The sequence below is a fragment of the Protopterus annectens genome, chromosome 12.part0, assembly GCF_019279795.1.
Source record: "Protopterus annectens isolate FY-2018-M chromosome 12.part0, PAN1.0, whole genome shotgun sequence".
Classification (NCBI taxonomy): Eukaryota; Metazoa; Chordata; order Ceratodontiformes; family Protopteridae; genus Protopterus; species Protopterus annectens.
In genome coordinates, this window is record NC_056746.1 from 812756200 (window position 1) to 812771707 (window position 15508).

Genomic DNA, 15508 nt, shown 5'->3' on the forward strand with positions numbered 1-15508 from the left:
AGCTGGTAATTTGTCAGCTGAGGGGGTTGAAGGTTTAAATTTTTGAAGTAAGTACAGAATATAGGAGGTAGGTATGGGTTTGGGTTGAAATGGTGGTGGAGTGTCATATGGATATTAATTTCTCACATCATCCCTCTTTTCAAAGGGGGTGATTCGTTGGAGTATTCCAACTACCGCCCTATAGCGCTGCTATCTCCTATTGCAAAAATAATGGAGAAATGCATCCACAAACAGTTACTTAATCACCTCCTATCCACACATGGATGTATGTACTTGTGCAAGGAACCCATTTTAGTATATGTAATTCCACCAAGACAGAATAGGCACAACAACACATTGGGAAATAAGCCCAAGCATGTTCTGTTGACTGTGGTAGTGTAGTTGAGGTATCCATGGCATGTGGTGTTTACAGGGTGTAGATTGCTAGCTGTGGCATTCATAACACAGCTGGATAGACATGTCAGTGTCACTCAAGCATAGATTGCCTGTAAGCAGCCAAGATGGAGTCCTGACATCGGCACATCTGTTCAGAGGAGAGACAGGCATCAACTAGCCAACTGGTTATGCAGTAGGATGACTGTGTTGACAGATAGACCTCTGACACTGATAGTATGCCATTACTACATGACAGCAGCTCTTAATTACATGTCCTATACACACAGTAGTCTACAGTTAATATCCATATGTCAGATCAATATCCAGTAGGAAATACTTAATGACACACAGCTCACAAACCAAGAACATGACAGTGAGGACTCAGAGTCCATCTCTGTATACAGGGGTGTTTGGTTCCAGTGCTACAATTTGCAATCTACTCTTATTTATGACAGCACTGTCAACAGTAGTAACATAATGATACATTATACGCCATATGTAGTCTACATATAACCTGCGATACTAGCCATATATGCAACACACTCAAATGGAAAAGAGTGTTGTGCAAGCCATTTATACTCAGGTGTCCCAAACAGTAGACTCATACCTCTTGCTAGTGTAATGACAACACACAGACGCATGTGATATACATGGAAATAAATACACTTATTAAAAATGTCATTACCCTGCTATTCTATCAAACTAGAATGTGATCAGGCTGCTCATACCTGCTTTAACCACTCTGTATCCAACAGCCCTTGTTCTGCCTAGCAACAGAATAAACAACCGTTGCCGGTCTTGAACCCAAGACCCTGTCTATTATAGTCACAGGACTTAACCACTAAGCCATCACAGCTGTGTTGATGTATGATGTTTTTTTCCAATATATCTGTCAGTACACATACTGAATAGTAGTGAACAACTGTTTTGACTTCTACAATGCTGTAGTACTTGCAAGTGATATTAGTGTTGAATCAAGTATGTTTTTGTATCTACATATACACATATCAGATACATACTGTGTGATACATCTCAGAAGGTATATGCAGCAGTCATGTGTACACATAAGGATATGTGTATATATATATATATATATATATATATATATATATATATATATATATATATATATATGTATGGGTCTACTTCTCTTAATCAACAACACAATTTGTCAAGGAACAGAAGATCGAACCCACTTCAGCGAAAGTGCACATCATCGAAAGTGCACATTCACTGAAGCCGATTGTCAAAAAAAAAAAAAATTAAATTGAAACTGTTTATGCAGGGGGGGGGCAAGCCCCCCTGAACCCCCCATGTAGGGGGCTACGCCCTTACACCCCCCTACTTAAATATACCATCTCCAAGATCACATGTCAGTGGGGAAAAGGATATATGTCCTTATCCCCACTGTAACCGGCTTATACGAAAGTGCACTTTCGATATTGTGCACTTTCGCTGAAGTGGGTTTGATCTTCTGTTACTCAACAAACTGTGTTGTCGATTAAGAGAATGGGATCCATATATATATATATATATATATATATATATATATATATATATATATATATCTATATATATATATATATATATATATATATATATATATATATATACACATATACACATATGTAGATATATGTATATGTATATATATATATATATATATATATATATATATATATATATATATGTAGATATATGTATACATGCACATACACACATGCACATGCACACACACATATATGTATATGTATTGCTAGTAAAAAAACAAGCAAACAAACTGGTGCAAAAAAACTGGAAAAGAGCAACCTTGTAGCCGGAAAGCCAACTCTAACCAAAGGAATTGAGAATTCAAAGTAGCTTCTTTAACGCAAAAGTTTTTATTCTTAAAAGTAGCGTGGCCGTGGCTCCTGCCTCAGCTTCATCAGAAGAAAATACAAATGGAAACAGCTAACAAAAACATTTAAATACTCTCATAGAGGAAGTGACAAAGCAAACCTAATCATGTGAGCTTAATTAAAAACAATTACATAATTAAAAACAAACCAAAATAAGTACTTAACAAAAACTATTTGTACTAAAATTAAAAATACATTCATTGTGTATTGTAAAAATGTTACTATTAGTAATATAAAAACATTTTTCAAAAGAACCTATCAGTATTACTACACAAGAAGTCAGTAACATACTGTTCTTAAAAAAGAAGTCTGAAACATTTACCTAAAATAACTTTTCAGCTTCAATATACATGAAATATTGCAGTTCTCATTTAGGCCAACAGGTCTGAATGCATCTAGATTCAACTGCCAAGCTAATTCAGTACACTCAAGAATGGTTTCAACAGGACCACCCCTAATGTTAAAAGGTACCTGGTCAATACCCATAAATCTAAATGAGTGCCCTGGATTATTATGTACATGTTTTGCTAAAGCATTCTCCAGCAGTGGTTTTTTTATTGCGTAAAGGTGTTGGTAAACTCTTTCTTTTAATTTGCGATTCGTTTTTCCTATATAAAAAGATGGGCAACAGTTGCACAAAGCAATGTAGACCACCGATTTAGATTCGCAAGATATCCTATGGTTTATCTGGTACCTTGTATTTCTAACAAAGAAAGAGTTACCTGTCGTTATAACTTTACACATATTACAATGGCCACACTTTTATCCCTAGCACATATGGAAATTTAGCAAAAACTCTTATTGACTTGAAATGTTACATACGTAAGTTGAATTTGAGAATGTTACTCAACAATGAGACCACAATAGATTACAATAAACTAAGGTTACCTAGTGTATTTAACCCTCCCATTCAACCCAATCTACTGCTTTTTGAGCAGATGTGTGAAATTGACATAAGACACCTTTTCACTGTTTCTAAAACAAATATGGGCTCTAGAAACATGAATATTTCTGACGAACAATGCCACTGGTTAAATAGCTTGCGTTGTTTGCCGGTTAGGTTTCTAAAGCCAGACAAGGGGGGTGGTTTGGTGGTCTTTGACGATTCCCAATACAAGGAGAAAATGCTTGAGATTCTTACATCCCAGGCTTATGAAGTTTCCTCTTTAAATGAGGTTAATGTAACTCAAGGCCGTATTAGGGGATACTTTCGTGATCTTTTCCTTGCAGGCAAAATTGATTTAGACACATACAACTACATTGACATCATTACACCAAAGTTGCCTGTTATGTTTGGAATACCAAAGATACACAAAGACCATAAAACCCCCCCCATGAGGGCATTAATAGACGGTAGGTCTTCTATGACCTACCCCTGTTCGAAATTAATAGACAACATTTTATCAAAATATGTGAAAAAAATTTCCACAATCTGCAAGGACTCTTGGTCCTTTCTCCGTGACATCAACAGTATTGGTTTCAACCCTGAGTTGAACTTCCTAACTGTTGATGTCGCGGATTTATATACATCTATTCCACATGATGAAGCAGTGGAATGGTTACAACTTTTGATGGAAAGTTTAAACGCACCACAGGAGGAGATATATATAATCACTGAGCTTTTTAGCATAGTACTGTCTTCTAACTTTTTTGTATTTGACCAGAAATATTACTTACAGAAATGTGGAATAGCCATTTGTATTTTCTTCTGATGAAGCTGAGGCAGGAGCCACGGCGAAAACGCTACTTTTTAAGAATAAAAACTTTTGCGTTAAAGAAGCTACTTTGAATTCTCAATTCCTTTGGTTAGAGTTGGCTTTCCGGCTACAAGGTTGCTCTTTTCCAGTTTTTTTGCACCAGTTTGTTTGCTTGTTTTTTTACTACCGTTTGTTCTTTTATGATGGAATCAAGTACTCCTGTTTGTCCGGTTAGCCCTAACCTTTTTGGAACAGCTACTAACTCTAAAAGTGTTAACGAAGGTGACATTTATTCGTTATTAGCTTCTATTTCTCAAAAAATAGAGGCTTTACACATCCGTATGGATGCTATTGAACGTAAACCTACCACAACCGGAAATACTGAACAAGAAGTAACACCCGGAAATACTGAACAAGTTGGTGTACCAGTTTCCGTTCCAGTATCACTTTCGGATTCCGAAAGTGCCATTCCGGCAGCTCAACCGCCAAGAGGATTACCTCAACGGAGTAAACAACAAAGTACTGTGCGTTCTAACCACCGGGAAGGTTGTTTGCCTACTATGACTGAAACAGTGTTATTTCCTACAAATTCCCAAGTGCAGAACGACACTGCACAATCTTTTGTTGCTGTTGTTAATTCTAACATACGCACACCACCAGTCTCTGGTTTGAATATTTTGCACGAAGGCGAACCAGAGCGTGACGATGTATCTTTGTCAAGCTGGATTAATAAGGAAAATCCCTTCTCTTTCCTTCCAGTCGACCAGACTGGAGTGGACTTTCAGAACACTTCAACTATAGAGAAGGACGTGAATAAACTTAACGACTGCCTAAAGGTATTTGATCTAAAGTTGCTTAAATTAAAAAAACTGCAGCTTGAGGCTGCCTACTTTAGGCAATGTCTAAAAGAAAAATTAATACCAAAGGGTTTAAGGAACAACTTTACCCCTTCGGGACTGTTAGTAGATCATGCCTACATTGCAGAACTTGAATGTTTATTCCAGGAACAAGGATTCCAATTACTAAATGTTATTGTGAAGCATTACGACATACATATTTTGTCGCTTATATCTGAAGTGAATATACTTGATGAAGAAATCAAAAATAACATGTCTTTTTTGCAGTTCAAATTTGATTATGAACGTATTTTTTCGAGTATAGATGCTGTGTTAAACAAGTTAAAAACTAATAAAAATAAAAAATTAGTTAGGGACAGGGCAGTGTACTCATCTAGTCAGGCTTACCCTAATTTAACTATTAGACTTCCAGTTTCTAAGAATGCAGAACCTAATGAGGCTTCCATCATGCCTGAAACAGAGCAAACATTTAGTACAGGTGAAGAAGGTGAGCTTCTTCTACCTCTGCTACGAGGGAGTGAGAAGAAGCAACAGACTAAAGGGTACTTCAAAAGTTTATAACAATAATAGATTTCAAAAAACAATGGGGGGGCCTGGACAACAAAATCAAGGCCAAGCCACAGCCACTAAAGAGAATGTTTTTTTAGGGAACAACCAGAGGAAACAAGGGCGGCTACGAACCGGAGGAGATAAGGATAGAGAATAGTACCCTAGGTAGACCTAGAACTCCCCCACAAGTACCTACCATTTATACCAACCTTAAAAAAGATTTTACTATCTACAATTTTTCTACTTTAGAACTAGATGTAGACTCTGTCGAACTACTAGCATTTGGATACACTTTTATCCCTAGCACATATGGAAATTTAGCAAAAACTCTTATTGACTTGAAATGTTACATACGTAAGTTGAATTTGAGAATGTTACTCAACAATGAGACCACAATAGATTACAATAAACTAAGGTTACCTAGTGTATTTAACCCTCCCATTCAACCCAATCTACTGCTTTTGAGCAGATGTGTGAAATTGACATAAGACACCTTTTCACTGTTTCTAAAACAAATATGGGCTCTAGAAACATGAATATTTCTGACGAACAACGCCACTGGTTAAATAGCTTGCGTTGTTTACCGGTTAGGTTTCTAAAGCCAGACAAGGGTGGTGGTTTGGTGGTCTTTGACGATTCCCAATACAAGGAGAAAATGCTTGAGATTCTTACATCCCAGGCTTATGAAGTTTCCTCTTTAAATGAGGTTAATGTAACTCAAGGCCGTATTAGGGGATACTTTCGTGATCTTTTCCTTGCAGGCAAAATTGATTTAGACACATACAACTACATTGACATCATTACACCAAAGTTGCCTGTTATGTTTGGAATACCAAAGATACACAAAGACCATAAAAACCCCCCCATGAGGGCATTAATAGACGGTAGGTCTTCTATGACCTACCCCTGTTCGAAATTAATAGACAACATTTTATCAAAATATGTGAAAAAAATTTCCACAATCTGCAAGGACTCTTGGTCCTTTCTCCGTGACATCAACAGTATTGGTTTCAACCCTGAGTTGAACTTCCTAACTGTTGATGTCGCGGATTTATATACATCTATTCCACATGATGAAGCAGTGGAATGGTTACAACTTTTGATGGAAAGTTTAAACGCACCACAGGAGGAGATATATATAATCACTGAGCTTTTAAGCATAGTACTGTCTTCTAACTTTTTTGTATTTGACCAGAAATATTACTTACAGAAATGTGGAATAGTTATGGCCCTGTGGGGCGAAATAGCTAACTTGTTTGTAGCCTTTGGGAAAAGCAGTTTATTCTATCCAACGAATCTATAATGCAGAACATAAAATACTACACTAGATTCTTGGATGATATATTTATCCTGTTTAAAGGAACTGAACTGGAGGCACAGTCTTTTGTTGATTACATAAACAACACTACGGATTGGTTAAAATTTACATTTAATTTCTCGACTGTCTAAACAGACTATTTAGATGTGAGACTAACGAAAGACTTTACTGAAGGAGTATATTCTTCAAAGATTTTAGGAAGCCAACATACTGCAACTCCTTCCTGCACTATACTAGCTTACATCCACCCAAACAGAAAAATCCATAGTTAAGGGTCAGCTTGTACGTGCAGGAAGGATGTGTAGTACTTTAAGTGATTTTAGAACTGAGTGTCAGTTCCTTAAGGATCTATTTCTAAACCGAGGTTATCCTATTGAGCTTCTAAATGACCTCATTTTGGAGGTTGACTCCAAGAGAGTTAGTGGTTTATACAAACCTTTGTTGAATCAGTGTATTGATGCCCAATTTGCTACTGCCAACCAATCAACAAATCAAAATGATTCTACTACCTTTAGGAATTTTTCCTTGAGTTTCATTACTCAATATAATCTAAATTCCAATGATATTTGGGCAATATTTTTAAAAAACTGGCCATTGGTCATTAATTCAGTTAACCTTATTGAGAAGTTAGGGGAAGGCCCTTTTTTATATACAGAAGAAGTAATAATTTAAAAGAAACATTACAACGAACATCACATTCCCATGTCACAGCAAGGACTAGAGGCTCATTTAAATGTGGCCATTGTAATATGTGTAAAGTTATAACGACAGGTAACTCTTTCTTTGTTAGAAATACAAGGTACCAGATAAACCATAGGATATCTTATGAATCTAAATCGGTGGTCTACATTGCTTTGTGCAACTGTTGCCCATCTTTTTATATAGGAAAAACGAATCGCAAATTAAAAGAAAGAGTTTACCAACACCTTTACGCAATAAAAAAACCACTGCTGGAGAATGCTTTAGCAAAACATGTACATAATAATCCAGGGCACTCATTTAGATTTATGGGTATTGACCAGGTACCTTTTAACATTAGGGGTGGTCCTGTTGAAACCATTCTTGAGTGTACTGAATTAGCTTGGCAGTTGAATCTAGATGCATTCAGACCTGTTGGCCTAAATGAGAACTGCAATATTTCATGTATATTGAAGCTGAAAAGTTATTTTTAGGTAAATGTTTCAGACTTCTTTTTTAAGAACAGTATGTTACTGACTTCTTGTGTAGTAATACTGATAGGTTCTTTTGAAAAATGTTTTTATATTACTAATAGTAACATTTTTACAATACACAATGAATGTATTTTTAATTTTAGTACAAATAGTTTTTGTTAAGTACTTATTTTGGTTTGTTTTTAATTATGTAATTGTTTTTAATTAAGCTCACATGATTAGGTTTGCTTTGTCACTTCCTCTATGAGAGTATTTAAATGTTTTTGTTAGCTGTTTCCATTTGTATTTTCTTCTGATGAAGCTGAGGCAGGAGCCATGGCGAAAACGCTACTTTTTAAGAATAAAAACTTTTGCGTTAAAGAAGCTTATATGTATTGCTATACATCTGTATATTGTGTTTTATATATATATATATATATATATATATGTGTGTGTGTGTGTGTGTGTGTGTGTGTGTGTGTGTGTGTGTGTATGTATATATATATATATATATATATATATATATATATATATATATATATATATATATAGATAGATATGTGTATGTATGTGTCTATGTGTGTGTGTATATATATATATATATATATATATATATATATATATATATATATGAAGATATATACATATATATCTGTATATATGTAAGCATATATATGTATATGTATGTATAGATATATATATATATATATGTATATATATATATATATATATATATATGTGTGTGTGTGTGTGTGTGTGTATACATATATATATATATATATATATATATATATATATATATGTGTGTGTGTGTGTGTGTGTGTGTGTGTGTGTGTGTGTGTGTGTGTGTGTATGTATATATATATGTATAGCCATGTATATGTGTATATATCTATATATACATATATGTATAACATATGTCCATAACATGTAGTGGAGTCATACCCCAGCACCAATAGTCACAACCTCTTAGTGCAAGGGGATGTCATGTAAGTATTGCAGGTATACATGTAGACTTTTGCTACCGTAACAGAGGTTGTCTTAATAAAAATGCTGTGTGGGGAGTCACATCTGATATTGACATGTATACCAACAGTTACTGACACACAACATAAGATAATCATAGCACAGTACCACACAAATCACAGTAATGATCCTGTGGAATACAGCAAAGATATGACTAATAAATGTGGACAGTCTGACACACTCTGTTCAGTCCAGAGGTATACACAGCACCCCTTAGTGCAAGACACGTGGACCAAGCCTGACATAGTGGATTTTAACAGCTATGTAAATGGGGATATCACAAAAATACTGGAATAGATAAGCTCACACAGTTCATGCAATCATGCACACCTGTCTGTCCTGACACATAATAACCAGAGGAGCAGAGGTCACAAGCCCACATACTACCCACTAGTTAGTGACATACATCTGTACAGCATCCCACTGCTTTGTCAGAAATACGCAACAGTTATGGTGGCCCAGCAACAGTACATGTGACAAATATCTGGACATAAATTCACACTTAGTAAATACACTGAGCTGCTAGGTATGTCACAAAGCACTATACAAACTATAGGCAGATTGCCACAACACTGGCGTACACTTCTTATGGGGGAATACACATGTACCTGCAAATATAGCAGGTTCTACATACATGTAACAGCACTTAACAGACACCTGTGTGAAAGTGCATACCCACAACTAATCTGAACACAGCCACAGTCACATATGGTAAGCCTACTTAATATTATAGTATTTGGACTGAGTGAACAACACCATCCTCATATGTGCCACTCACACACCAACCCTACATATACTGGGCCAATACACAGGGTATTCCGATGCCTTACTGTGGTATGGGACATGTGTCAGTCTGGCCCTACAAACATGTACGCCAATAGGGTACTATACACTGCAGCAGCATGCAACATCACATAGTACAGGGCCAAGAACAATGATATCTACCACAGTCTGTACACAGGCCAAGGTACATATTCACATTACACACTCTGTCGACAATCACAGTAAGTACACAGACCTCACTACTGTACACACTACAACAGAATATCCAGGTTTTGTTCTCAAATATAAGGCCTACTATACATAACATGTCTAGCAGTCTGGTATCTCACTGGCTTGTTATCAGGTATGATGTGAATAAATAATGATGTACCGAACATATACACCTCTTACTGCATGACATATGTACAAAGGTTGACAGAGTTGTGGCTGGAGGCACCAACACAGGGCTAATATTGACATGTTGCTGTGATGAACCCATACATTTACTGGTGTAACAGGGTTTGTTGTGCATATGTCTACTGAGGGATAAGAAGTCAGTAACTCACATGGCTATCACCATATACTGACTGCAATCCTCAGAGTATGCTACTGTATTTCTAAAGATAGGACATATGTGAGTAACACAGCACATGTAAGAATCCAAACACTGGCCAGTCTGCAGATAGGCCTACAGGTGGGAGTTTCTCCAACCATATAACACAGTCATGACAGATATTAAATCATGTAGACCAGCCATATCCACACAAACCGTTAAACCAACATTACTTCAAATGTAGAAGAGCAATACTTACATTCTGTTCTCATGTCTGAAACATCCCCCTCCTGTTTGTTGGCCTGTCTCCACAGTGTATGTTATAAGAGGTTTATCCAACTAGCCTCTGTGATGCTGTTTGTCAAACAGTGATATGAAGGCCTGCTCACAGTGAATGAAAAGGGCCAACACCAACATGGTGTTCTTAGTTATAGGAGTGTGTTTCCATGCAATTGGCTATAGGAATCATACCACAGCTGTTCCTCGTGCAGTCAGCTAGTGGGGGACTGCAATTCATGCACAGGTCATCAGCGGATCATGAGCATCACTTACAAAACACAAGCTGTTGCCTAAGCAAAGCAGGTGTACTTTTCCACATCCACCAGAGAGAGAGTGAGAGAGACAGACAGAGACAAAGTAAGAAAGGAAGGGGAGGGAGAGTAAGAGCTAAGCATGTTTGTGTCACCCACTTACCAGTACTGGGTTTCAAACCCTTGCCTGACTATGTATTCTTATTACATTCTTATGTAGTCATTGCACACACCACAGAGCTTACATGTTGGCGAGCTGTCCAAAGGTATCTTTGAAGGTGAGTGACATCAGCAACAGTGATAAAGGAGGGATAAGATAAGTGTAGTACATGTGGCTGTCCACAAAAGCAGGTGTTAAGGAAGACACAACCACACTCTCTCAGGGACTCACACACATTATCACAGTTGGCAGGATCAGGGTTAGAACTCCTAACTAACTAGTTTGAGAGACTACAGTATTACGCAAGTATCACATGTGACACAGAGCTTATCAGGCTGATATGTGGGCAAAGGGTATTTCAAGGTGACTGACATCAGAAGGCATGCTACAGTAGAGCAATGGGAGGTGTAGTGAGTGTGACTGGCTTCCAAATCATTAATCTCCACACACACACACACACACACACACACACACACACACACACACACACATACACACACACACACACACACACACACACACACACACACACACACACACACACACACACACACACACACACACACACACGCACACACCCACACACACACACACACAGACTTGCTAGTACTGACTTGCATGGGTTCATTGCTTCACAGGTGTGTAGTAGTTGACTGTGCCAGAAGGCTGTACAAGGCTAGGCAAAGGGTATACCTTGACATCAGGCCACATGAGAATGGTCTCCAGTGTGGCTCAGGGGGTGTCGTGCCTGGATTGGCCCACACAGGTGGGTATTGTATTTATCATCCACTCATCTGGTTTACTATTGTGGGCGGCCAATGCTGTGCAATGCTTGCCATGTATACGTTCTATATTCCATAACATGGATAGTGTCTGGATTGTGCACATGTCCCACATGCATATTCTGTGACATGGACGTGTATCTGGGGTCTCTGGCGCATGTTGTGTGAAGAGATTGTTATCTTCTGATGTGGCATTCCTGACCTCATGTGGAGAGAACTGGCTATGGAACTGAGATTGTGCCTGCACCTACATTGACACATGATACAGGTATTCACTGGTGTTAGTGGCATCTGTCCATACAGGGCATGTGTATAAGGCATGGTATTCCCTTTGTGGATTACATTTGCAGACTCTACAGTTGTTGCAGCCATCAGTGGGAACATAGCAAAGGACCACTGTAAGCAATTATTTGACTATTGTAGGCATGGAACACGGTGCCATGCCCTCTGTAGTCCACTGCAATCACACTGTGGTCACTATCTGTGGGCAATATGCAGGGGAACTACCAATATAGTGGTTGTTGCTTAGCCAAGTCTGTTTGTGCATGAGACATGGGTGGACAGTGTTCTCTGGGTAACACAAGGGTTGTCTATATTCTTCACTGATCCATAATGTCACATGTAGGGGTATGGATTGTCTACACCTGCCTCTCTGTTGTTTGACATCTGTTGTCCTTGTAAGGTGGACATTGTGAGATATAGTAGGTCCTCAATATAAGAAATTTGCAAAACCTGCCCCACAATGAGTTCTGTTATTACACAGTCACAGCTATCTCCACACAAGATACTGATGACAAACACACACACTTGACAGTACTGAGATTCAAACCCATACCTAGCTATGTATTGTGACTACAATGTACTGCATTTATTGCATGTGCTACAGAGCTTATACAGCTATCACTCTTCCAACAGTATATTTCAAGGTGAATGACATCAGCAGGCTTGCCAAAGTAGGGTAATGGAAACTGTAGTGAGTGTGACTGGCCTCCAAAACATTGATCCGTACATACACACACAGTTTTACAGTTACCATATCTGAGATTAGAACTCCTATCTAACTAGTACATCACACTATAGCATTGGACAGTTGTAGCACATGCCACAGAGCTTATAGTGTTAGCTCTACTCCAAAGGTGTATTTCAAGCTGAATGACATTAGCAGGCTTGCCAAAGTCGGGCAATTTAAAGTATAGTGACTGGCCTCAAAAGCATTCATCCCTACACACACAGAGTTTTATACCTGCCATGTCTGGGATTATAACTCCTACCTAACTAATACACCATACTATAGCATTACACAGATAGAAAAACACCACAGAGGTTACAGGGTTAGCCCTACTCCAAAAGTGTATTTCAAGGTGAATGACATCAGCAGGCTTGCCAAAGTAGGGCAATGGAAAGTGTAGTGACTGGCCTCAAAAACATTGAACCCTACTTACACAAACGAACACACTGAGTTTTACAGTTGCCATGTCTGGGATTAGAACTCCTACCTAGCTAGTACGTCGCACTATAGCATTACACAAGTATAGCACACACCACAGAGCTTTTTTTAGGGTTAGCCCTACTCCAAAGGCGTATTTCAAGGTGAATGACATAAGCATGCTTGCCAAAGTAAGGCAATAGAAAGTGTAGTGACTGTGACTGGCCTCAAAAGCATTGATCCCAACACCCAGAGGTTCATAGTTGCCATTGCTGGGATTAGAACTCCTACCTAGCTATTACATCACACTATAACATTACACAGTTACAGCATGCACCACAGAGCTTATAGGACTGGCTCTTACTCAAAGGTATATTTCAAGGTGAATGGCATCAGCAGCCTAGCTAAAGTAGGGCAATGGAGAGTGCAGTGTGTGTGAATGGGCCATAAATCATTCCTCTGGAAGCACACACACAACACTCAGTCACACACAACTTTACATTTGACAGGACTGTGTATACAACTGCTAGATGAATAATAACTTGTACTGTCATATTACGCAGTTATCACAAACACCATGGACACTATAGTGCTGAGGGCTTCCAGAAGCAAATGTTTACAGTGATAGACAGTTTCACATCATGTGGTACTGGCCAATTGGATGTGTGCTGGGTGGGACAGGCCTCATGATGAGGAGCTCTTTGTCACTGTCTGTCACTCTCTTCCCCACATCTATGTATGTGTATGCTTGACCTATTATAGTGTGTTGTCCTTGGATATATGTGTGTATTCCTATTTGATGTGTGTGCAAAGCATGACTGGTGTGCAATGTGGAGTGTGTGCGCAGGCATCTGCGACTGACAGATATGTATTACCCCTTCATATTGTGGTTTACAAACAGGTTTGTAGCCACCCATTCCTGTGTTTGTAGGCAGGGATAGTATGTGCACACATCTGAGTTTCAGACTTCACACCCTCCATGGCGTCCATGCTTCTACCCCCCCCCTCTGTTATTCTATCCTCTTCCTAACATTATGCAAATGATATCTGATAAGTATACCTATAGTTATCACTTCATCACAGCAGTATTTAGGGGTTGGGCCACAGTTCAGGCAGTAGGACATGGTGGACATGCTACTGGGATTTGTCAACTTGGCCTTGCATTTGTGTTCTGTGGACTGTGTTATGTCATTATTTGGGAGTCCATGAGACCTAAATTGGCAGTATCGGTGAGACACAGGCCTTTGACAGAGGACTGTAGGGAATTTGGCAGTGATGCAGGCCATCTGTAGCAGGCCAATGCATTCTGTCACTCCTACAGTCCCAGGCTGCAAGCCACTGTATTTTCCTTGGGTGAGAGGGTAGATGAGCAAGGCGTTAATGGCAATAGCTTCTGTCCTTATTAATCCTTTGGTGTGGACACTGGCAGGGTGCTACTTACAGCTAGGAACACACCTGCATGGGACACTTCTTCAGCATGATGCATTCTGTGGCTATTCCCATACAGAGGTGGGGGTCATATAGTACTCATTCCCAACATCAGGGATATTACCTGTGAGGTACCTGTGGCTGATAGTGGAGTAAGCTGAGTGCATGTGTGCTATGGAAGCTACTTCCAGCTGACTCACAGATATACATGGGGCATTGCAGTTATGCTGACTTGTGCTGAGACATCAGCAGTTTCTCAGTACTTCATACCTGTGCCTTTTGTGGTCTACCAGTGTTTGGCCAAACTACATCAGTATTCCATACTAAACAGCCAACTAATGTGCTGCTAACCTGTATGTACAACTCCAAAGGTGTGTCAATTTGACAGTAACATTTTATAGACTCTCTGTCTAGGGTACTTCCACCTGTGTAATATTTGTATGTCTGGGCCCACATTCATGCCATGTCCATCTTTCAGATAGTGACAGATATTACATACAAACAATTAGTATGGATTACTGCTGTATTGTGCCTTGCTGGGATGCATTGTGTTTGGCACTGCAGTTGTGGGAATGTGGCCCTGTCATCAACAGTACTGGCCATTGGCCACCGGAACACAACCCTCCATGTCTACATGCTAACCACTTTCACACATTATACAACACACAACCTAACACACAGAGCCTTGTCTGTTGTACACGTGCAGCAATCTATCCTGCTACTTTGGTCAGCTTAGGTAATCTGTGCTCCACTGTTATTACACCCACACATACATGTTACTACATTTCTACATAGGATTATGGGGGAGGGGGCACACCTGACAACTGTAAACATTTGCTATGACTATACTAGTATTTCAGGTACTCTGTTTGCTTCCATTTCATTCTGTATTCTAACCTATCATGCAGACTAGAGGCATATCAGTGTAGTACAGTTCTTAGGTTTTATTGACCTATATTTCAGTTTCAGACTTCTTACCCTTCAGAACTAACATCC

The 15508-nt window shown here is 38.8% G+C and overlaps 1 protein-coding gene across 1 annotated transcript in view; it reads right to left on the reverse strand.

Annotated features, from left to right (window-relative positions):
• LOC122816216 (fish-egg lectin-like) overlaps positions 1-3969 on the reverse strand; it is a 136641-nt gene extending 132672 nt beyond the window's left edge. Inside the window, exon 1 of the mRNA XM_044088963.1 lies at positions 3951-3969. Coding sequence (XP_043944898.1) covers positions 3951-3969 — 19 coding nt within the window. The remainder of the gene's footprint in view (positions 1-3950) is intronic.
• Positions 3970-15508: the final 11539 nt, after the last annotated feature.